This window comes from Pan troglodytes, chromosome 8 (genome assembly GCF_028858775.2).
Source record: "Pan troglodytes isolate AG18354 chromosome 8, NHGRI_mPanTro3-v2.0_pri, whole genome shotgun sequence".
In the NCBI taxonomy this organism is placed as follows: Eukaryota; Metazoa; Chordata; class Mammalia; order Primates; family Hominidae; genus Pan; species Pan troglodytes.
The window spans coordinates 139,502,026-139,527,369 of NC_072406.2; the positions used below are offsets into that span (position 1 = coordinate 139,502,026).

At 47.2% G+C, this 25,344-nt stretch overlaps 1 protein-coding gene across 7 annotated transcripts in view; it reads left to right on the forward strand.

The window, feature by feature from the left end:
- Window positions 1-25,344, forward strand: part of DOCK1 (dedicator of cytokinesis 1) — a 585,238-nt gene that overhangs the window by 475,785 nt on the left and 84,109 nt on the right. For 4 of the 7 annotated variants that reach the window (XM_054659991.2, XM_054659994.2, XM_054659992.2 and 1 more), the window contains 3 exons: window positions 4,089-4,129; window positions 5,285-5,375; window positions 8,799-8,918. In XM_054659991.2, the coding sequence (XP_054515966.1) occupies window positions 4,089-4,129; window positions 5,285-5,375; window positions 8,799-8,918 (252 nt within the window). Of the gene's footprint in view, window positions 1-4,088; window positions 4,130-5,284; window positions 5,376-5,959; window positions 5,979-8,798; window positions 8,919-25,344 lie in introns of those variants that run through there. The other 3 variants (XM_054659996.2, XM_054659997.2, XM_063782260.1) reach the window with 2 other exon arrangements.

Consider the following 25,344-nt stretch of genomic DNA (forward strand, 5'->3'; position numbering starts at 1 on the left):
GAGCCAGTACTAGATTCCTTTTACCCAGTCCATCATATTCACTTTCAACGCATTAGTACAATGCACGCTAAAGACAAAAACACAGTGAAGGGGCAGAGCAGGCATTAGAACCAGACTCTGATACGGCAGAGGTTTTGAAATCATCAGACCTACAATTTAAAACAGCTGTGATGAATATCCTAAGGGCTCTAATGGGAAAAGTAGATAAAACATAAAAGAAGGTGGGTAAACTATGTAGAAACTCACAGAAATCATCAAAAAGAAATTCTGGAAATCTAAAACACTGTAACAGTGTGAAGAATGCCTCTGATGGTCTCATCAATCAACTGGACACAGAATCTGTGGGCTTGAAAAATCTGAATGTTTGCAGATGCATCATGGTGTCTTAGGCTACTGTAGAAATTACTGGTCTCTGATGTCTGGCCCTGAGGTCTGGGCTGTGGCTGTGTTTGTCTTTATATTCACCTGGAGACTGACCAAGTGGTACAGCAGCAAGCTCTGCCCCAGGTCAGTTGGTCTGATCTTACAGACAGAAAAGAACCTGGCGCTTACTTCACTGTCTTCTTGCATTCTGACCAACGTTCAAAGTAATTTGTTGTCATGGTGCCAATGTGATTGACGTGAAATAGGAACTATTATTTTTCTATGGGAAAGAAATGGAGAACTTTACAAAATCCTTCCCTACTATGGACATAACTTTATAGTGTTCCTTCTAATCCTTAAGGGGATCTAAGAGGCTGATAAGTGCCCAGAAGGAAGAATTATCAATAAGTTTATTAGTCTTCCAACTTTGATGATTGAGACTTTTATTTGTTTTAAGCAAGATCTCTTATGCTCACCAGGACATGAAACAGTGGAGAAATGGTGATGTGCTCTGAATATGGGCTCTTACTACCTGAATCTAGGGTCAGGAAACAAACTCTTGTAATAAAACCTACAATCACGGTTTCTAATGTGAACCTGTGTTCCTCTTTCATTCAGAGCCAGACTCAGTGCCCACATACTTTTACTGTGGTCAGCACTTGCTCAGTTTTAACTAAGAAACACACCCAGGGTTCTCAAGATTATCTGACATTATTAACTTTCTTCAAATGGGAACGTCCTGAATCATTTGATGAAAAATCAAGTGTTCTGCTCTTAACCATTTCCTGGGGATGATAAAATGGATCCCAACTGTCACAGTTTTTTCATTTAGAAAATAAATCTGTGGAATAAAGGGAAACAAGAAACCAGAGTTTTAAAGATAGGTAGATAGGTGTCCTAACCATAGATACTCACTGCCCAGCTCAATTTCCTGGTCAGTGTTTCCCTTTTCTCCTGGTACTTTTATTACAGAAACAGAGTGTAATAGAGATGGGTATGTATAACCATCTCTAAATGAATATAGATGTATACATATTGGAGATGTATAAAATATACTCTGTTAGTCACTAAGAAGAAATGAAGCCTAAAGTTAAAAAATTAAATTAATAAAATAAAGAACATAGAATTTACCAATGCTCTGTAAGTCTGTTGCCAAGTTTCCTTTAGAACCAGCTTCGTGGTTTCTTACAAAACACAGTTAGTGGAACATTGTAAGTTGTGTAGGCTCCTTCATGTCGTATTTTCTTGCCCTTAAAAAAACAAAAATAGGTCCGGGTGTGGTGGCTCACGCCTGTTGCACTTTGGGAGGCCAAGGAGGGAGGATCACTTGAGGTCAGGAGTTTGATACCAGCCTGGCCAACATGGTAAAACCCCGTCTCTACTAAAAATACAAAAATTAGCTGGGCATGGTGTTGGGTGCCTGTAATCCCAGGTACTCGGGAGGCTGAGGCAACAGAATAGCTTGAACCCGGGAGGCGGAGGTTGCAGTGAGCCTAGATCACACCACTGCACTCCAGCCTGGGCAACAGACGTAGACTCTGTCTCAAAAAAAAAAAAAAAAAGAAGAAAGAAAATGAAAAAGTAAGAGACGCAGCAGTCACTCTGCTTGGCCACCTAAGTCCCCAGGACATCTCCTGCAAGGATGTCTGCATGTATGTTGGAACTTGGATGTATATTTGTAATTCTTTAACTAGAATTTCACTGACAGCTCATAATCGAGCATCTTTAATTATTGGTCACTAATGTTGCTGAGTGTCACTTAGTGCTTCTGTGCAGTCATCCACACGTCCCATCTCTGTGACTGGTAGGCGCATCATTACTTTGCACATGCCAGTTACTTCTCTTCATAGCCCCTTGGCAAGGCTAATTAAATGCAGAGTGGGGTCCAGTATTTTTAAAATCTTGGTATCTGTTTTAGTCCAAAATGGAAATATGATGCAGATGTCTGCGTTCTAAAAGATCAATGCTTACCGGTGGATTGGAGTTGGGGGGCCGGTCCCAATGGGGTTCCTCTGGGAGCTGAGCTGCAAGCTTGGCACAGACGTCAGTCAGCACTGGTGTGGGGGGACTTGAGAGACAAGGCTGCCCGCGGAGCCCAGGAGGAGTGGGAGCACCGCGTGAACCTTTACGTAAGAAACACAAAGGTTTTATATAGAAATTGGGATTGGAGATGAGTGTACTTCGGTTGTGGAGAGGTTTTGAAGTCCTAGGAAGGGAACAGGACTCAGCACAGGCAGAAAATAGAAGACATTTCGTATCTCCGAGAGAGGAATGAAGGTCGCATGATATTCCCGTTGTGAAATTGTAAAGAAAAATGATCAAAACCTTAGAAAGGATTAAAAATACGAGTACAAAAGGGGATGGTGTGAAACCGTAGCTTGTAAATACTGGCAACTTTGAGTTGGAAATGAAGGGCTTATCCTCTGCCTTTGATGCAGATTCTCTTTGTTGCGACAGTGAGTTGTCAGCTGAAAATGTCCTCATTACTGAGCCGTGTCGTATGAACTGGAGGACAGTAAAGTGTCAGAGGCAACAGAACTTGAAAATCTTGGTGCATTTTTCTAAATGTGCCCCCGCTTATTTTCTAGACTTAGTTATCATTTCTTTTCAGAGACATCAATTGTAGAAGCAATGCTGGGTTTTGCTCATCAAATTAAAGAGCCTATGCCATTTCTTGGATAATTGTATGTCTCTGTAATGGTGATATTCACTAGTTACTTCAGGCTCCGATTCTAGAGGGCTAACATCATTTTTAGGTGCTAAATTTCACATTGAAAGTGACTCTGATGTTTCCTTACCTTAGGCCTTGTGAGGTGACTTCTGTGCCTCTCTGGTGGCTCCTGGGTGAAAAAGATTTTAAAGTGTTTATGGAGATGTTCACCTTAAGAAATATAATTTTGATAGAAATGTTATCGCTCAACCAGACGATATTTTCCAGTAAATATGTAGAAATAATCCATTGGTTTTAATCTACTAACTAAGCTTTCTCCATCAGTGTTTATACACAGGGGGCTTTTTCAGAGGCAGCCCTTTTTTTTAACTGTGGTTTGGAAGGTTTGCCTGTCTGGAACAGTGCTATCTACCAGAAAGTTCTGGGATAATGGAAGTGTCTTGTGTAGACTGTTTGATACAGTAGACTAGCCCCATGTGGCTGTTAAGCACTCCAAGTGTGGCAAGTGCAGCTGGAGAAGTGAATTATTTATTCAATGTTAGTTAAATTTACTTTACCTTTTAATATATGTGGCTACTGGCTAGTGTATTGCATAACTCAGGTCTGTATTATCATATTGTCTTTGTAGCTCTTGCTGAGGCTGGGCCCAGAAAGCTTTAAATCATGTTGATGATGCTTATTTGCTTATTCCCAAATTTGGGATATTTATTTATGTATTCATTTATTCTGATGAGATTACTATGGCTAAGATTTCATGTCTTTTTGGGCAATACCTTGTTTTAATTGAAGACAAGTGACTTTCAAGTGACAGAAGTTGATTTTAGTCATCACAGTGTTCAGTGTAGAAATGTAATTGTGTTTGACTAGCAAAAAAAAAAGTGAAGAACCGTGTAAGATGGTTTTGCAATTTATGTGAATTTATGGTTCTGATCCAAAGAACTGGGTCCATTTGGCTGCGTTTGACACAAGATGAAGTATCTTGAATTTTTATTGTGCGTGTGATACCTTTTGTGGAACAGATTTCTTAAAACAGTATTATGGTTTAACTTTTCAGAATTTCTACAAAGAAATTGAAAGAGAAGAAATGTATATAAGGTATGTATGCATCACGCTTGTCTGCATGTTAATTATAAATAATAATATATGTTGTATGTTTACGTATGCTAAGAAATGTGTTATAGCCGCAAAGGTGTATTTTGTAGAAAATTGTGAAACGTATAAGGTAGAGTTTGGTGGAGGTCCCAGATACATTCTCAGCTCTTGCATAGCTTGTCCAGACCAGTGCAGAGTTCTTGGTGGTCACCATTAGCCAACTCAAAAGCAAAACTACAAATAATTATTTCACAGCGTTTTGTACCTGTTGACCAACTCATGTGGCCCTTTTGCAAAAAGATAAGCACATAAATTTTAATGTTTCACAGTAAGTTATATGATCCAGTGAGAAATCCAGTTATAACTTTACCAGACATAGGGGAGTTATAATTTTTCAGTCTGCTCTTAGTTAACTGACGCCATAGTCCCGTGTTTTTTATGTCTTTCTTCCATGAAGAAGAGAAACATCTTGCATTGCCTGCTGGATTTTGCTTCCCTACTCGCCTTGCTCCCTGGAGTGAGGGACTGTGATTGAGCCCTTCTCTCTTGGTTAATTCTAAAGTCTCGTGTCAAATAATTAGCAAGATTACCACTCTGGAGACTAGGAGAAGGATGTAACCTACGCAGCATGAGTTTTTAGTCATGTGTTTATTACACTGAGTGTGATTGTCTAATTTTCTATTTCTAAGATTGTTTTTACTTCTCCTTTTTAAGAACATACTATGTGAATTTAATAACTCAGTTACCTTTATTTCTTTATGGCAAAGAAATTCTTTCGATCACATTGACTGTAATCATTGGAGCTCTTTATTCTGATGGATTTGTATTTTTACGGATTTTTTTGTGCATTTGGACTCAGTAGAAATGCAGAAAATCACAATCAAGTATTGTGTGTCTCACTAAAAATGTTTAAGGGAAAATGAAAAGGAATGAAAAATTTGAAGGAAAATTCTACCTTTGTGTATCATCTTTATTTTTTTCCTGAGTTTTTCTTAGTGCTTTCTGTACCAAAAGTTTTTAAGGCATTTTGAATTATGAACATTGTAAAAAGGAAGTGTAGCCGTGATTTACTGTTGAACATAGAATTTAGCTCTTGCAATCCTCAACACAAATTATTTAGTGACATTTTAAGGACATACCTCTGTTTTATTGTCTCAGGTATTTGTACAAGCTCTGTGACCTGCACAAGGAGTGTGATAACTACACCGAAGCGGCTTACACCTTGCTTCTCCATGCAAAGCTTCTTAAGGTAATGTCAATTACCAGTCACTTTGATGATTCTATTGTTATAAATTCTAACAGTATTCAGAATTGTATTTTTCCATGGCAAATTTTAGTAGGCCTATAACTTAAGGTTTTATGAAATTGACTAAATAAATGCAAGGATATGAACAAAAATATTTAGGAAGTACTTTGATTAGAGATTTGTCCCTGCTGAATGCAGATTTAATTAGATGTCATAGCAGGTGATCACTGAGCATTATAAACTCCCATCACTTGGCTGTGAGCTGACAGCAAGTTAGAGATTCTACAATTCCTTGTTCAGGACTACAGGACTCCAGGATGGTGGAGAACAATATCAAGAAGGAATTTTCCTGGTAGAACAGCTAAGAGATAGGATGAGACATACCCCTAATTGTCTTAGTAAAGAGTTAGGGACCAGATCATGACTTTTCACTCTATCAGTTCACGTTGAGACCTCCTGCTAGTGCTCTCTGCCTGATTCTTCTAAAGAGTGTTGCTCCTAGCACAAGTCTGGCATGACAACTGTCTACTCTTAGTGGTTCTTTTATTACTCAGATAGCTTCAGACATTGACTTTCTTTGTTTACAGTGACGTATGGATGGATGGATGGATGGATGGATGGATGGATGAATGGACAAATTGCTATACAGCCTCTAGTTTTATATTTCACAACTCCAGTAAGTTATTAGATGATCTTGCTCATGACATCCTTATAAAAATTTGAAAAATTATGAACTGGATAAATAAGAACAGTTACAAGAATTAGAATTTAGTTTGGTGGCATTCCACAAAGACTGCTCATTCAAGGAGTCATGTTTCCAAATCCAGGCCAGCCTCCCAAAAACCAAAAATGTAATGAAAGAAAACCAGAGAAAATTACATTAAATGGGCATTCAGTAGTGTCAATTAGGTAATAGGAGTTAAGGAAGACATTGTGTTATGGAGTAAAACTCTGGTAAGACTCTTTCCATCTTTGGCCCGATCCTGAAATTTCTGATAGTTTCTGTGACACAAATATACACAGGCTGCCCTAGAGACCTGCGAGTATGGAAATTTGCCTCTGCCTGGAAACAGCAGTGTCTGTTACAAATAAAGCACACAAAGCTCAGCTCAGTCTGGAGGGGCCTCATCAGTTGTCCTCCTGAGGCTGGCTGTCTGAGGACCCATTTTGCCCCGTGCCACGTGGGCTCTCCCAAGGAGCATAATTTATAAGGATGGAAATTTCAGTTGGTACCTCTGATACCAGCTATCCCACTATGAATTCTGATGGCCTTCATTTATTCAAAACTCAAATTTCAGTAACAAGGTGTTTTTTGCAAATGTGAAGATATTTCTTTTACCCCAGGGAAATTAAAATGGGGTTGACAAACTGCTCACTCAACCCTTACTCCGTCTCTCATAGAACGTAAACTTTTATATGCATGTGTGAATGTAAAATGTATATATGTGCCTAAAAGCATCATTTGTTTAATCATTGGATTTATTGAGTACAGATGGGTTTGTCACAAACTGCATGATGGTTTGTTTCACAACTCAAATCGATAGGCCCAATTGCATTGTTGTTTCCCCTGGGCTTCTGAATTTTCCAGTTTAATGGGGAATGCTACATAATCTCTCTCCATATCTTTTGCCCCATTACATTTTGCAATTTTTTCTAAATATGTTTTGATATTACTGTAAATGTGAATTCATGCTAGTTAATCACCTCACCAAAGAACATGATTTCTGTTGTTGCGAAAATTCTTCAGTATGACAGATATATTATTGTTTGTTAACTGAAAATCCTCAAATAGAATCTTCTTTTTTGGTTAGGCATATCTTTCGTCAAAACCAAGAGCAATAAAAACTTTAGTTTTTCGCCTAGCAATCAAATTATTACATCTCCATGTGGAAGTGGCAGGTAGAGAGGATTTTTGCTTCCCTAGTCCATGTTTTCATTTGCAAAAGTGATTTAAAAATGCAAGGAAGTCATTTGGATTCTGAACTTGCTTGTTCTTAATTTATTTTATTGTGGTTACATTTCAGAATCTAGTTTTGCTTTTATTCTCCATCCTCCAATAAAAGTAGACCAATTATGTTGTACAAACTTCAAAGTTAAAGAGTTTGTCCAATTGTGATGGAGATATGCAAGTTCAATTTTAAGGTGAAAAATCTTGCAGACCGCTTAAAGGCTTCTCACTCTTGCCTGACCTTTCTGGAAAGGCAGAGCCATACAGGGCCCGTGCCCTGTGCCTGGGAACCCTGATGTCCAGCGGGAGGTGCTCCCCAGCCTGTGGTTTCAGGAAAGTGGGGCGGGACCTTTGCTAAGACAGTAAGCAGCTGACGGAGCCTTGCCCCGTTGCCCGGACCCCAGCTTCCCACTTAGTGCCTTTGCAGCACCCTCCCTGGCCTGGCTGAAAACAGGGTCAAGCTCCCTCTCCTAGGGCCAGCAATAAGCAAGCCCGTGCTCACCGTGTCCTCCCGTGAGCCTCCAGGCTGCCCAGTGGGAGCACATGCCTCCTGCCCGTAGGTGCCCATGGAGTCTTTTTCACAGTGTTCTTTTTCTTGTTCTGTTTTTTTTTCTTCTTCTTCCTGTAGAAGGGTCTTGCTCTGTTGTCCGGGCTAGAGTGCAGTGGCCCGGTCCTAGCTCACGCAGTGTTGTTCTGTGTCATTATTCTCTAATGTAGAATCGCACCATCCTGGGGGTCAGGCATCTTCCGCCTCCTCTTTGACCTAGTTTGTGGCACACAGCAGGTCCTCATCAAATAGCTGCTGAATTTTATTGAACCTTATACTTAATGCCACTGATGTGTTGAGCCCAAGTTCAGGAGCTGACACGTTGTATCTGTTAAGTGGCCTTGCCTTCCCTCTGGCATGTCTCCTCGTGCATCTTCAGCTCACACGCCGACTGCACCAATGCTTCCAGGAATACTGGCCAAACCCTGACTCTGTGCCCAGCACCTTGCCTATGGCTGATGGTGCAAAGACACCTCCCCATCTTTAAGGAGCTTGACAGCCTTTCTAGTCACTTTCTGGGTGACTTGTGTGTTCCATGTACCATCTTTGCTGTTGATTAAAATGCCAACCCACGCAGCACTGAGACCAGAGCCCTGGGGTGCCGCTCTTGGGATGGCCCTGGATCACCTGGCTCCTGATTTGTCCCGGGATGTCAGGAGGTGTCATTTGCAAGCTGCCAGTTCCGTGCTTTGCAGAACCTGCTGGGTTTTTCTTTTGTCTGAACCCCACTGCAGCTGTGCCTCCCCTGTGTCTTTTATGCCTGTCGGTATGTCCGGACAGAGGCTCTGCCCTGGCAGTCCCCAGCCTGTTGACAGCAGCCACACGTCTCCAGAACCGTGGCCCACACGCGTGTCCGATGCGAAGCTCACACCATTCTGACGTCCCTGGGTGTGTCCGCCTCGGGTCCGCTCATGCTATGCTTCTCCCTTAGTGGTCGGAGGATGTGTGTGTGGCCCACCTCACCCAGCGGGACGGGTACCAGGCCACCACACAGGGACAGCTGAAGGAGCAGCTCTACCAGGAAATCATCCACTACTTCGACAAAGGCAAGGTAAAACACAAAAAGCAATTGTCCTTGTTTTCCTCTTTCCATGCACCTACCTGCAGAGTTGTAAACACGTTTTTTAGCATGTGATTTTTGCAGAACCAGAAATTTGTTACAAATTGTATATTGAAATGTTTTATGCATGTTCCTTCAGCTTGCACTTAAAAGTAGAAATCTTCTTTTAAAAAAAATCAATAGCCCTTTTATAGATGCTCTAAAAAAGCACCAAGTATTTTTATAACCCTTACCACAGGGAACTAAGTCTGGAACACTGATTCGGAGGTGTTTCCGTGCCCACAGAGCTAATGTATTCCTTTGACATCCTGCATTTTTCTGTTGTCACGGAAGAATTAATCCCATGGTAGGATGGATATTGCTCCATCCTGGTGGCTTCTGGTTTAATTGGCTTAAACAGAATTATAGATTCCACTTGACTTCCACTAAAAGGAAACCTGCTGTCATTTTAATCAGCCAGTAGTATATTTGATCACTGTAGTTCTTCTGATTAAGATATGCAGTAACTATTTAAAAAAAAAAAAGCTGTTTCAGTTTCAGAAGTTTTTAAAACCTGCCACCGAAGTGACATTGGAACTCCTTCTTTGGTTTCATCGAGATTCCTAACTCATTTCAGAACCTGTTTTATTTTTCTTTTTTTCCTTTGAGAAAACCGACTAGCACACTTTATGAAGGTACCGACGTTCACATCCTAGGGCTGCTGTAGCACAAACTGGGTGGCTTTCAACAACGGGAATGTATTCTCATAGCTTAGTGCTGGGAGCTGCAAGCCTGATGTCACGGTGTTGGCGTGGCCGCCCCCTCTGAAGGCTGCAGGGGAAAATCTGCCCCGTGCCTTTTCCTTTGCGTGTGTTGCTGGCACTGGTCATCTGTAACCACATCGCTCCAAGCCCTTCCTCCGTCATCACAGGCCTTCTCCTCATGCGAGTTTCTGTCTCAGTCTCCTTCTCCTTAGGAGGTACCAGCGGTTAGGTGAGGGCCCACTCTCCTCCAGCGGGTCCTCATCTTCCCTTGATTACATCCAAATACCCTGTTTCCAAATAAGGTCAGATTCAGAAATACCAGGGATTAGGACTTTAAATATTTCTGGGGACACAGTCCTACCCACAATTGTACTGATGCCCGGGAGGGATGACGGCTGCCCCTTTTTGTGGCTGTTGACATAAACCAAACCCCATTGAAAACAATGACTTGACAGAGTCCCCGTGGTCACGAGCTTGGGATTCTGCTCACATTTGGAGTAAGCGTTGCAGCATCCTTTATTTGTCCCTGCCATTCTTGACACAGGGAGAAAGTCTGACGTTTTCAGAATGGCATGTGGGCTCCCAACGGCTGCTTGGAAATAAGGATTGGAAATGTTCTGTGAATTACACCCATTCCTGTAGTTTAGGGGTCCCCAAACCCCAGGTCCTCAGCCTCTGGTACAGGTCGTGGCCTGTTAGGAACCAGGCTGCACAGCAGCAGGTGAGCAACGGGTGAGCAAGCAAAGCTTCATCTGTGTTTACAGCCGTTCCCCATCGCCCGCATTACCACCTGAGCTCCACCTCCTGCCAGATCAGCAGCACCATTAGATTCTCACAGGAGAATGATCCCTATTGTGAACTGTGCGTGTGAGGGATCTAGGTGCCATACTCCTCATGAGAATCTAATGCCTGATGATCTGTCACTGTCTCCCATCTTCCCCTGATGGGATCATCTAGTTGCAAGAAAACAAGTTCAGGCTCCCACTGATTCTACATGATGGTGAGTTGTATAATTATTTCGTTATGTATTACAATGTAATAATAATAGAAATAAAGTACACGATCAATGTAATGCCCGTGAATCATCCTGAAACCATCCCCTACCCCAGTCCATGGAAAAATTTTCCTCCCTGAAACCAGTCCCTGGTGCCAAAAAGGTTGGGGACCGCTGCTGTAGTGGAACAGGATATATTTTTGTTCTCTGGAATGAGAAGCTTTGAGGATTAGGGCCAATTACTAAAATTGTACTAGGTTAGCCAGGAGAATCCTGTTTCTCAGCAAACTGGTAAAGAAATGGAGCAAATGCAGTCATCCCTTCCCGGCAGTGGCTTCTTGGCTCCAGGGTGAGCAGTGCTACAGAATGGGCAGGGCAGGGCAGGAGGCAGGGACCCTGGGGTGGCCGGGAGGCCCGAGGGCCAGAGGTCACGGGACTGAAGGAATGTGCGCATTTGTTGATGGCTGTTGCCGGGCTCTCTTTGTGGCAGCACATCCTCTGACCAGCGTTGGCTCCCGCGACCTCTCCACCCTCATTCCCTCCCTTGCCCTCTGCATTCCAGCCACACTGGCCCTTCTGCGTCCTGAAATGCACCAGCCCTCTCTGCCACTGCCCAGCGGGCTTCTGCTGCACTGCCTTGAGGATGTTGCTTGAGTCAGTTTTCCTTTTGCTGCCTGTACCATTTTGTCACTTGAATTAGCTTTTTCTAAGCCAGGCTTTCTCAATCTGGGCATGATTGGCATTCTGGGCTACCTGTTACTTTGTGGTAGAGGACCACGCGTGCATGGTGGACTCAAGGAATGTCCCCCTGCAGTGCCCTGGGCATACTCCTTCCTGTCTCAGCTTAAATGTCACCTCTTCTCCAGCCACGGAAACATCCTCTTTTCTCCTTTATGGCACCCACTATTATTTGCAATGATAGATTTGCTTGTGTGTTTCTTTAATGAGTTCCCCAGTAGGCTCTGAGCTCTGTGAAGATAGAACCTCACGCGTCAATTCCCCACCATGCATCTAATGCTCGAAACAGTGCCTGGCACACAGCACATGCTCATTACATTATGGACGTGTGTGGAAAGAATGAACAAATGAATGAAAAGTCAGCATTTAACAGTGCTTCCTGACAGATGAGAAATGCTCATGTATGGCAGGACAGGTGGCCTTCAATAAATGATAAATCAAAAAACGGAGTCTTTTTTTTTTTTTTTTTAGCAAAGGTAGCCAAATATCTTTTCCTACATTGTGATAGTTCATCCAAAAAATCATATGGAGGGGCAAAACGAATGTGTTCGGTTCAGAACAGTGGTTCTCAACTGAGATCTGCAGGAGGCATTGTGGGTTCTCCTGACTGGGGGAAGAGAAGGTGCTGCTAACCCTCCAGCAGTGCACACATGGCCCCCACACCAGAAAGAAATAGCCCAGAATCCCTGTCGTGTCCAGGTTGAGAAAGCCCGCCTTAGAAAAAATGAATTCAAGTGATGAAATGGAATGGGCAGCTAAAGCAAAACAGACTCAAGGAATGTCCTCAGATGTCCCTGTGTTTTGGTGGAGACAGAACAAAGGCTGTGGCAAAGTGATCACTGGCTGGCCTTGAATCAGAATGAGTTTTAGGAGGATTTTCTTCGTAGTAGCTGTATTGATAAAACCGATGGAAAAGCCACTTCTGAATATCCATAATATTTCCACGAGAATGTTAAAAAGGAACAAAGCCTCCTTATCCCTCTAAAACTAAAGTGAGATGAAGAACAGGTGCTGGAAAGAATTTGATAAAATGAAATTTGAAGTATCTGAGTGATCAGCTGCAAGGCAAAAAATTCATTTTAACATCAACAAGCATTACATTTTCTGGGAAAAGGAGCAGTAGGAAATAATTCATCTTCCATAACAATCTGGATGGCCTGCACTAGAGTTTGAACCTCTCCGAATCTCCATGGCTCCAAACAGCACAGGTGTGTTTCTCACACATGCTCCGTATCCTCCTTTTCGCTCGGAACCCAGGTGAACAGAGGTTCCACTACAGAGGAACACAGCCGGAGAGGACAGCAAAGAGTCCCCCGCCCTGGGGCTTCTGCCCCAAAATGACAGTGTTCATGTCATTGGCTGAAGCAGATCACATGATCACCCCAGACTTCAAGGGGTGGAGAAGTGCACTTAGGGGCAGGTGAGTGTGAGCGGCACCCACATGCACCACACAGCTTGTTAGACAGGTGAGTCGGGTTCCAATCAAGAGCACCATCCAATCTAGATGGTTCATCTAGAAATCCCCTAAGTATGCATGTATTCTGAGAAAGACGACGTCCACGCTAGTCTCCCAAATAACTCGGCTTCCCCACAACTAGAGATGTGAGAATAGCATCTCATAAAACTTGTTGGGCCTCAATCCTCGTTTCTCTGTCGTGGAGTTTCCTTCTTCCGTTAAAGAGGGGGCTTAGGTAGGCAGAACCCTGCAGGAGAAGCAGCCTGAGAGAGTGGGCTCCTGACCCCCATGACTGCGATGTGGGGAGTCCCACCAGGTGGCCAGTGCAGGAGGAAGGGGACACACAGTAGAAGCTCGAAGTGTGATGTTTTGTGCCAGACTTAGAATCACTTTTGTTTAAGAAACAAGGCTGAGGCCTGAGTATCCCCGGCTGCTTTGGGGATGTGCCATCATTTGAGAAATAACATCCTCCTGCCTTTCCTAAATGCAGTGGAATGACAAAGGCCACGGCTGAAGGTTGAGAAGCTTGAGGTTGGGAGGGCCCAGGGCACACCTTTCCACACTCCATTCCCAGATTGTCATTATCTTGGGGGAAAAATACTTTTTAAATGGTCCACAGGTCATCACAGGCCTTAGTGGGCAGGTGACACAGCCCAAGGAAACTTGAAGGAGGGCCTTGATTGGTGTGGAGCCCTGATACAGTTTCGATCTGGGTCCCTGCCCAAATCTCAAGTCGTTGTAATCTCCAGTGTTGGAGGTGGGGCCTGGTGGGAGGTGATTGGGTCATAAGGGTGGATTTCCTCCTTGGTGCTGTGTCGTGAGAGTGAGTGAGTTCTCGTGAGATCTGGGTTGTTCAAAAGTGTGTGGGACCGGCCGGGCGTGGTGGCTCATGCCTGTAATCCCAGCACTTCGGGCTGAGGCGGGGCAGATCACCTGAGGTCAGGAGTTTGAGACCAGCCTGGCCAATATGACAAAACCCCGTTTCTACTGAAAATACAAAAATTAGCCCATCGTGGTGGCAGGCACCTGTAATCCCAGCTACTTGGGAGGCTGAGGCATGAGAATCGCTTGAACCTGGGAGGCGGAGATTGCAGTGAGCCAAGACTGAGACACTGCACTCCAGCCTGGGTGACAGGAACTCTGTCTCAAAAAAAAAAAAAAAAAAAAAAGAGGGGTTGTGAGACCTCCCTGCCTTCTGCTCTCGGTCCTGTGCCTGCTTTGCCTTCCGCCGTGAGTATAAGCTCCCTGACGCCTCCCCAGAAGTGGCTGCTGCCATGCTTCCTGTACAGCCTATGGAACTGTAAGCTGATTAAACCTCTTTTCTTTATAGATTACTCAGTCTCAGATATTTCTTTAAGCCCTCTGAGCAGCTGAGCACCAGAGAAACCAACTCTCAATTAATTGGTAGGACTCTAACCCTCACTGTTGTCCAGTACTGAGTCCTGAGCCACATGCGGCCATTGGGCCCGTGTGAACCATCTTTCTAAGACCAAGTACAAAAAAACAAATGTTCTTATGGGCTGAGTTGCATCACCCCAAAATTCCTATGTTGAAATCCTAACCTTCAGTGTTTCAAAATGTGACTATATTTGGAGATAGGGTCTTTAAAGAGGTAATTAAGGTAAAATGAGGTCATTAGGGTGGGCCCTAATCGAATCTGACTGGTGTCCTTATAAGAAGGGGGATTAGGATACAGACATACACAGGGAAGACCATATTGAGGATACAGCAAGAAAGCAGCCATCTACAAGCCAACGAGAGAGGACTCAGAGGAAACCAGCCCGGCAGACACTTTGATCGTAGAATCCTGGCCTCCAGAACAGTGAGGAAGTGAATGAATGTGACTTGAGGCCCCCAGTACCCACTCAATGCTTCATTATGGCAGCCCTGGCAAACTAATACCAGGTGTCTCATTCATTTGTTTGTATAGATTTCATGTTGAAATAGTAATATTTTAGATAGAGTCAATATTACTAAAATTAATTTTACTCTTTAAAAGGTAGCAGCTAGGAAATGCAACATTCACAGATGTGGCTCCTGTTGGGTTCCTGTTGGACGGTGCTGCTCTGAGTCAAAGACTTTGCTCTTGTTGAGCGCCAAGAACATCGTCAGACCAGCACTGCCGCCCACATGCGGCTGGGAAGCGGAAGCTGCCCACTGTCCTGTGGGGCCTCACAGGCAGTAGAATTGCCTGCCTGCCTGTTGGTATCTACTCCTTAGACTACAGGAATATTTAAACAGCGAAAATATTTCTGAAAGAGTTACAAAATGGGGACTCAAGTCTGGAAAGAATAAAATGTATGTCGAAATGGCAAGGAAAAAAGCATGATCACAAGCACCAAGATATGATGTTTTTTTCCTGTGACTCAATGTCATTTCTGTAGTGGTGAAACAGCTGTCAAGACTACGGCAGTTACCAGGGGGAACCTGGAGGGAAGGGTGACTTGGGAGTTCTCACATGGCCCTGAAGGAAATACAGATGAGGCAAATAGGAGAGAGGTAGAAACAGGCAGCTGCCAAGATAAAGTGTAAGAAATCAAGAAAAAGCAGCATCTTCTTGTTGGAGCAAGACAGAGTTTTCCGATACCTATTTTATTATTAAAATTTAGAATTATGCCCCTCGGTGATGTTGTTTTCACTTGTGCTTTGGATAAATCCCATTATAATCTCATTTTTCATTTCCCGGGCTTAGCAAGGATAAGTCACGTTTGCTCCTCAGGATCTGTCTATGCACGTGCCTTAGGGAATGCGAGCCTTCCCCGCTGACAGACTGGCTCTAAGATCTGCACCATCTTGACCCACTTCTACCTGGGCCACTTCTGAACAACTCGGGCCTCTGGGCAGAAGCCCTGCTGCTAGATCCAGTTCACTTTGTATCTCCTTGTAAGCTCTCAGTCCCTCTCACCTGGGTCTGTCTGAGATCCCTACCCACTCTCCTCCCCAAGGCCCCATACCTGTCTCCACCCTTCCGCTCCTGCAGATAGATAGCAGTCTGGTTTCTAATAAAGTGGCCTCTGGATCACAGCGTGAACTGCTTCAAAGATGCCCAAACCTCAGGGATTCCCCCATCTCCTCTGCAGGCGATCCAGGCCTCTCACCTGGCATGAGGCCCCTTAGAGTAGGAGTCGAGCCTCCAGATGTACCCTCTCATCACCCACAGCATCTGGCCTTCTGAACATGCCCTCTGTTCCCCAAGCCCTTGCACCTTCCCATGGTCTGCCCCGGCATGGACCGGCTGCTTCTTGCTGCTGTCTCGTGTGACGGCTGCCATGACAGCTGCCTTCCCGCCTTCTGGGCATATTTCACTGCTCTCAAACTTTCGTGGCTTTTGGAGTTCACTGGGGAATCTTGTAAAAATCCAGATTTTGATTCAGCTGGTCTGGGGTGGGCCCCGAGGCTCTGCATTTCTGAGAAGCTCCCAGGTGATGTCCCAGCTGCTCCAGGGACCATCCCTGAGTCCCCAGGGCCCGTGCTGACTTAAGCTCCTGAGAGCAGAGGCAGTGGCTGTGGCTGCCACCTCTGGATCTCCCTCTGAGGGAGCTGTGCCGTGGCCGGGGCTCCACTCCATTTTTTTAAATAGCTTTTTAAGAGTGGTTTTAGGCTCACAGCAACATTGAACAGTGAGTACAGCCAGGTCCCAGACACCCCCTGCCCACACACATACGCAGGCACGGGGCTTTCAGGGTGATCATTTGTTAGTGAGTTGAGCACATTCTGGCCAGCACTTGAGCAAACAGCACACGATCAAGAAGGTGGCCGTCACTCAGACTTTCCACAAAGTTCCTTATTTGGGGCATATTTTGTTTGTTAACGGATCTTGCATCCTGACTCAGACTGAGCCCCTGGGAGAGCGAAGGGCCATGCCTCCCTCCTCCCCACCCCCAGCGCCGGGCCGGGGGCAGATCCCACCCCACTCTGCCACGTGCCACATCACAGTTGGGTTTTGTCAGTGTGCTCCTTTCCCAAGGCTAACACTAACTTGACTTTAGCACCACGTTCACTGCAAAGGTTATGGATCAGACAGAGACAAATTCTTGCAAGAGCAGAGCTGGATTTTCCTGTCTAGAATCTTGTATGTTAAAAATAATAATCTTCCGTCCAAATGATTACAGCAGTTTATTAAGTGACTGAACGGGCAGACAAGCATGCAGGGAGGGCCGTCAGCATCCACAGAACTTACCAACCTGACTGAGAGCGCCACGTGCACCAGGCTCACGTCCTGAGCATGTGCCTGCAGCCCTTGGAGTGTTTACAAGAATTTCCTTGGTTCGATCTTACATGTATTTCATTTTAGGGGAAACAATGCAATTCCAGTTTTACAAATGTATTGGGGTAAGGAGACTTAAGACCTCAGTTAAGCTTGGAGACCAGTGATTACTGGGGCTTACAAGATGATAAAATGGAAGCCAAGTGGGACGTCAGTCTGGCAAAACCATGACCCGGCTACAGCTCCACTGACCCAGCCTGTCTCCTCGTGGCCCATTTCCATATGCAATTAAGGAAATCTTCATTTCCATATGCAATTAAGGAAATCTTCATTACGTACTTACTCTGTGGAAAGGATATACACCCTAGAGCTCATTCACTGTTTGAAATGTCTACAGCTTCCTAGGGGAAATAGGGGCTTCCAGAATCCAGGACAAGCTTGCCTCTGGACAAGGCTGAGCAGGCTGTTAAGGGAGCAGGGGTCCCCATCCCAGGCCCCCTGCGATGGTGTCTCTCTGTGCTCCCCGGGAGAGCGGGCGGGGGCAGGGAGAGACGGGAATCGGGTGATATTAAAGTTTCTCTGCCTTTGTGCTTGGAAACCAGCAAGGCAGAATGGATTTGCTGCTGTTTTATATTGGACACGGGCTTTTGAATGATGTTCTGTTATCTTTCTGTATTTCTTCCCCACGGAATCATTCTTCTGTTTTTGCTTTTCCACCGTTTTTTAAAGTTTTGAATGTCTTTCAGCCTAGCCCTTGGTTTCTTAATCTTTTTCTTTCTCTCTGCAAAATGTCATTTCCATCTGTTTCCATTTTCATTCTTTTACGTTTCTTCCTTCCCGAGCTAATAATGACTCCTTGCTCCTTTTCCGTTCCATTCTTGCCGCCCGCCTGAGTGTGCCCCAAAAGCCTTCTGTTTGGTTTTATCATGGCAGACCAGTGTTCTTTTCTGAAGATGCTCTGAATTGTCTGTCTTATTGTGTTTGGTTGAGGCCTAGTAATTTTCGATAAAGCCCTTAATCCAAGTACTTGACTGAAAATTACCAGGCTTCTCTGTGGAGGATAAGGGTCAAAAATAGAAGTCCTTCTATAAGGAAAATGCAGTCAGAGTGAGACAGTCAGTATTAGCCAACACCAGCCACCTCTGAAATCAAGAACCAGCCTGGCAGGTTGACAAATGCGATACATAATTTATAGCCCAAGTGATATATGAAGCCCTGTGACTATTTTCAGCTGGAGCTCTGTTGTATTTTCCCTTAAAATAACCTTCCCTTGACAAAGTTCACACTTTGCCTTGTACCAACGTAAAAAAAAAAAAGCGTTTTGCATCATTGTGTAAACTAAAAATAGGAGTTTGGAGCAAATTTCCATTTTTGGTCAAATGTTTGCATCTCTTTTCCAAGTATTTGGGGTGAAATTTTCACATCTTCTAAGTTTCCCTTTGGAAACACAGTTGTTATTAAGAGGGACTGCAGGTCAACATAATGAAGCCCGCATATGGGTTTCTTGTTGGCATTTCTAGAATTTTTGAAAATGTGATATTAGCAGAACCTATTCAGCCAGAATTTGGCCTGAATATTCAGAGAGATCATATGTTCATTATGATTTGCTCCCATACAGTAATTTATGATCAAAGCATGAGAAAGTCCATTTTTGAGTCAGTAACAACACTGCTCCCTTAGCTTATGTGGGATCACTAACAAGCTTTTCCACTCAAAGCCCACCGTGTGCCCAGTGCCGTCCTGCACCGTGAAATACCGAGATGGAGCCAGGCCCACCTCGAGGCAATTCTAGCGTCAGGGCTCTCATATGAGCAGATAAATAACAAAACCCACCTTCCGCCCATCACACAGGTGGGCGCTGGGTCTCCCTATCCCACAGGTGCAGGAGTGATGACTTCTTTTGGAGAGCTAGCGAAGACTTCACAGAGGTGGTCACATTTCGTGCTTCTTGAAGAGTGAAATTAAGTTTGCCAGCTGATGGCTGGGAGGAACGGGAATTTCAGAGTGTGAGAATAGCGCCCGAAGGGGAAGAGCTCCTGATGACATCTCGCTTTTCCGGGGAAGTAGAGCCATTCTGGGAGATAGCAGTGCAGGGGACTGTCTTCGTCCCTTCGTGCTCCCATAACAAAATGCCACAGACTGGGTGGTTTATAAACCACAAATTCGTTTCTCACCATTCTGGACCTGGGAATTCCTAGATCAAGGCACTCACAGATCTGGTGTCTGGAGAGGGCCCTCTGCCTGCTCCACATAAGTAGTGCCTTCTCTGAGTAGTCATGTCCTGGCAGGTGTGGCGGCGCTCTCCCGGGCCTCTGTTTTGAGGCCACTCATCCCATTCGTGAGGGCTCCACCGTCATGACCTAATCACCCTCTAAGGCCTCATCTCCTAATGCCAACACCTTGAAGGTGAGGATTTCAACCCGTGAATTTGAGGGAGACCCAAATATTCAGAGCATAGCAAAGACATTGGAGCTAGTTTGTCAGTGGCCCTGTATTGTCTCCTGAAGATTTGGCTTACAAGGACCCAATGGAAATTTCATGAAAGTAGAGAATAATGATTTCATTTTCCTCTTTTTAGGGGGTAATTCTGACAACATGGTGGCAGCAGACTTAGAGGAGGGAGGGTGGGGGCCAGAGACGAGACGAGGGGTGGGGCATTGGGCCAGGCCTGAGCCCCGTAAAGCCAGTGGCAGATGGAAGTGATGTCATGAGACTTCACGTTAGCAGATTCCACAGTGTCAAAGACCCTTGAACAGGGTTAAAGCCAGAAAAGCAAGTGCCAGGGGTGGCTGGGGCACCCACTGGCCTAGAAGCCAAGAGTTCTTGCCGGGAGGAAGATAGGAAGGGAATGCTTCACTTGCTGCAGAGAGCAGATGGAGGTCCTTTCATCCTTTCAGCATTGAGCAAGGCAGCGAGAGTGCATACTGAGCAGTCCTGTGCAGGGCATTTAATGGAGGGTGTCAAGGAAAGGGAGAAATGAGCAGGGTCACAGCTGCAGTGATGCTGGGTGCATAGAGAGCCCTGGGCCAGGTTACAGCTGCAGTGATGCTGGGTGCATAGAGAGTCCTGGGCCAGTTCACAGCTACAGTGATGCTGGCTGCATTCAAGAATCCTGGGCCAGGTCACAGCTGCAGTGATGCTGGGTGTATAGAGAGTCCTGGGCTAGGTCACAGCTGCAGTGATGCTGGCTGCATTCAAGAATCCTGGGCCAGGTTACGGCTGCAGTGATGCTGGCTGCATTCAAGAATCCTGGGCCAGTTCACAGCTGCAGTGATGCTGGGTGCATAGAGAGTCCTGGGCCAGTTCACAGCTGCAGTGATGCTGGCTGCATTCAAGAATCCTGGGCCAGGTCACAGCTGCAGTGATGCTGGGTGTATAGAGAGTCCTGGGCTAGGTCACAGCTGCAGTGATGCTGGCTGCATTCAAGAATCCTGGGCCAGGTTACGGCTGCAGTGATGCTGGCTGCATTCAAGAATCCTGGGCCAGTTCACAGCTGCAGTGATGCTGGGTGCATAGAGAGTCCTGGGCCAGTTCACAGCTGCAGTGATGCTGGCTGCATTCAAGAATCCTGGGCCAGGTCACAGCTGCAGTGATGCTGGGTGTATAGAGAGTCCTGGGCTAGGTCACAGCTGCAGTGATGCTGGCTGCATTCAAGAATCCTGGGCCAGGTTACGGCTGCAGTGATGCTGGCTGCATTCAAGAATCCTGGGCCAGTTCACAGCTGCAGTGATGCTGGGTGCATAGAGAGTCCTGGGCCAGTTCACAGCTGCAGTGATGCTGGCTGCATTCAAGAATCCTGGGCCAGGTCACAGCTGCAGTGATGTTTGTTGACTCCCCAGCCTGTGCCCTGGATCCCCCATCCCAGGACATCTCACCAGCAAGTCCGCACTCTCCCTTTGCAGCACCCATGTGTTGTTCTCTGTCAGCTGCCACCCTCCCACCTGCAACCATGCCATTATTGCTCTCACCTTTAAGAAGAGTTCCTTGTTCCAACTCCCCTGTCCAGCCACTGCCCATTTCTCCTTCTCTTTCTACAACACTCCGTAAAGCATGGTCTGCACTTGCTGTTCCTCTCCTCCTGTTGTCTCTGGAGTCCACTCCCTCACCAGTGGCCAGTAGCTGCCTGTGGAAGGCAGGAGTGAGCAGCACGGTGTCTCTTTCTGTCCAGTTAAAGCACCGAGCAAGAAGCAACTGTATCTCTTGCTGCCTGCTTTAGTCTTTTCAAGGTCCTTCTTTGCAAAACTACAAATGTCCTGACCTAAAGAAAAAATGCCATATCTCTGTTACAAAAAAAAAAAAAATCTTCATTTTTTTATCTAGGGCATTACAAGCTCAGTGAGTAGTTTTCTGTTTTGACTAATAAGGACTTTCTGTGGAATAAAGGAGACATGTTGACGAGCATAAGCGACCCGGGCAGTGACTCCTGTGTGATCTGAGCATAAGCGACCCGGGCAGTGACTCCTGTGTGATCTGAGCATGAGCGACCCGGGCAGTGACTCCTGTGTGATCTGAGCATAAGTGACCCGGGCAGTGACTCCTGTGTGATCTGAGCATAAGCGACCCGGGCAGTGACTCCTGTGTGATCTGAGCGTAAGCGACCCGGGCAGTGACTCCTGTGTGATCTGAGCGTAAGTGACCCGGGCAGTGACTCCTGTGTGATCTGAGCGTAAGTGACCCGGGCAGTGACTCCTGTGTGATCTGAGCATAAGCGACACGGGCAGTGACTCCTGTGTGATCTGAGCATAAGTGACCCGGGCAGTGACTCCTGTGTGATCTGAGCATAAGCGACACGGGCAGTGACTCCTGTGTGATCTGAGCATAAGTGACCCGGGCAGTGACTCCTGTGTGATCTGAGCATAAGCGACCCGGGCAGTGACTCCTGTGTGATCTGAGCGTAAGTGACCCGGGCAGTGACTCCTGTGTGATCTGAGCGTAAGTGACCCGGGCAGTGACTCCTGTGTGATCTGAGCGTAAGTGACCCGGGCAGTGACTCCTGTGTGATCTGAGCGTAAGTGACCCGGGCAGTGACTCCTGTGTGATCTGAGCATAAGTGACCCGGGCAGTGACTCCTGTGTGATCTGAGCATAAGTGACCCGGGCAGTGACTCCTGTGTGATCTGTTCATGAGTGACCCGGGCAGTGACTCCTGTGTGATCTCAGCGTAAGTGACCCGGGCAGTGACTCCTGTGTGATCTGAGCGTAAGCGACCCGGGCAGTGACTCCTGTGTGATCTGAGCGTAAGCGACCCGGGCAGTGACTCCTGTGTGATCTGAGCATAAGCGACCCGGGCAGTGACTCCTGTGTGATCTGAGCGTAAGCGACCCGGGCAGTGACTCCTGTGTGATCTGAGCGTAAGCGACCCGGGCAGTGACTCCTGTGTGATCTGAGCATAAGTGACCCGGGCAGTGACTCCTGTGTGATCTGTTCATGAGTGACCCGGGCAGTGACTCCTGTGTGATCTGAGCGTAAGTGACCCGGGCAGTGACTCCTGTGTGATCTGAGCGTAAGTGACCCGGGCAGTGACTCCTGTGTGATCTGAGCGTAAGCGACCCGGGCAGTGACCCCTGTGTGATCTGAGCATAAGCGACCCGGGCAGTGACTCCTGTGTGATCTGAGCGTAAGTGACCCGGGCAGTGACTCCTGTGTGATCTGAGCATAAGCGACCCGGGCAGTGACTCCTGTGTGATCTGTTCATGAGTGACCCGGGCAGTGACTCCTGTGTGATCTGAGCATAAGTGACCCGGGCAGTGACTCCTGTGTGATCTGAGCATAAGTGACCCGGGCAGTGACTCCTGTGTGATCTGAGCGTAAGCGACCCGGGCAGTGACTCCTGTGTGATCTGAGCGTAAGCGACCCGGGCAGTGACTCCTGTGTGATCTGAGCGTAAGTGACCCGGGCAGTGACTCCTGTGTGATCTGAGCGTAAGTGACCCGGGCAGTGACTCCTGTGTGATCTGAGCGTAAGCGACCCGGGCAGTGACTCCTGTGTGATCTGAGCGTAAGGGACCCGGGCAGTGACCCTGTGTGATCTGAGCGTAAGCGACCCGGGCAGTGACTCCTGTGTGATCTGAGCGTAAGTGACCCGGGCAGTGACTCCTGTGTGATCTGAGCGTAAGTGACCCGGGCAGTGACTCCTGTGTGATCTGAGCGTAAGTGACCCGGGCAGTGACTCCTGTGTGATCTGAGCATAAGCGACCCGGGCAGTGACTCCTGTGTGATCTGATCATGAGTGATCCGGGCAGTGACTCCTGTGTGATCTGAGCGTAAGTGACCCGGGCAGTGACTCCTGTGTGATCTGAGCATAAGTGACCCGGGCAGTGACTCCTGTGTGATCTGAGCGTAAGCGACCCGGGCCGTGACTCCTGTGTGATCTGAGCGTAAGTGACCCGGGCAGTGACTCCTGTGTGATCTGTTCATAAGTGACCCGGGCAGTGACTCCTGTGTGATCTGAGCGTAAGTGACCCGGGCAGTGACTCCTGTGTGATCTGAGCGTAAGTGACCCGGGCAGTGACTCCTGTGTGATCTGAGCGTAAGCGACCCGGGCAGTGACTCCTGTGTGATCTGAGCGTAAGTGACCCGGGCAGTGACTCCTGTGTGATCTGAGCGTAAGTGACCCGGGCAGTGACTCCTGTGTGATCTGAGCGTAAGTGACCCGGGCAGTGACTCCTGTGTGATCTGAGCGTAAGTGACCCGGGCAGTGACCCCTGTGTGATCTGAGCATAAGCGACCCGGGCAGTGACTCCTGTGTGATCTGAGCGTAAGTGACCCGGGCAGTGACTCCTGTGTGATCTGAGCGTAAGTGACCCGGGCAGTGACTCCTGTGTGATCTGAGCGTAAGTGACCCGGGCAGTGACTCCTGTGTGATCTGAGCATAAGCGACCCGGGCAGTGACTCCTGTGTGATCTGATCATGAGTGACCCGGGCAGTGACTCCTGTGTGATCTGAGCGTAAGCGACCCGGGCAGTGACTCCTGTGTGATCTCAGCGTAAGCGACCCGGGCAGTGACTCCTGTGTGATCTGAGCGTAAGTGACCCGGGCAGTGACTCCTGTGTGATCTGAGCGTAAGTGACCCGGGCAGTGACTCCTGTGTGATCTGAGCGTAAGTGACCCGGGCAGTGACCCCTGTGTGATCTGAGCATAAGCGACCCGGGCAGTGACTCCTGTGTGATCTGAGCGTAAGTGACCCGGGCAGTGACTCCTGTGTGATCTGAGCGTAAGCGACCCGGGCAGTGACTCCTGTGTGATCTGAGCGTAAGCGACCCGGGCAGTGACTCCTGTGTGATCTGAGCGTAAGCGACCCGGGCAGTGACTCCTGTGTGATCTGAGCGTAAGCGACCCGGGCAGTGACTCCTGTGTGATCTGAGCGTAAGTGACCCGGGCAGTGACTCCTGTGTGATCTGAGCGTAAGGGACCCGGGCAGTGACTCCTGTGTGATCTGAGCGTAAGGGACCCGGGCAGTGACTCCTGTGTGATCTGAGCGTAAGCGACCCGGGCAGTGACTCCTGTGTGATCTGAGCGTCAGTGACCCGGGCAGTGACTCCTGTGTGATCTGAGCGTAAGTGACCCGGGCAGTGACTCCTGTGTGATCTGAGCGTAAGTGACCCGGGCAGTGACTCCTGTGTGATCTGAGCGTAAGCGACCCGGGCAGTGACCCCTGTGTGATCTGAGCGTAAGCGACCCGGGCAGTGACTCCTGTGTGATCTGAGCGTAAGTGACCCGGGCAGTGACTCCTGTGTGATCTGAGCGTAAGTGACCCGGGCAGTGACTCCTGTGTGATCTGAGCGTAAGTGACCCGGGCAGTGACTCCTGTGTGATCTGAGCATAAGCGACCCGGGCAGTGACTCCCGTGTGATCTGATCATGAGTGACCCGGGCAGTGACTCCCGTGTGATCTGAGCGTAAGTGACCCGGGCAGTGACTCCTGTGTGATCTCAGCGTAAGCGACCCGGGCAGTGACTCCTGTGTGATCTGAGCGTAAGTGACCCGGGCAGTGACTCCTGTGTGATCTGAGCGTAAGTGACCCGGGCAGTGACTCCTGTGTGATCTGAGCGTAAGCGACCCGGGCAGTGACCCCTGTGTGATCTGAGCGTAAGCGACCCGGGCAGTGACTCCTGTGTGATCTGAGCGTAAGTGACCCGGGCAGTGACTCCTGTGTGATCTGAGCGTAAGTGACCCGGGCAGTGACTCCTGTGTGATCTGAGCGTAAGTGACCCGGGCAGTGACTCCTGTGTGATCTGAGCATAAGCGACCCGGGCAGTGACTCCCGTGTGATCTGATCATGA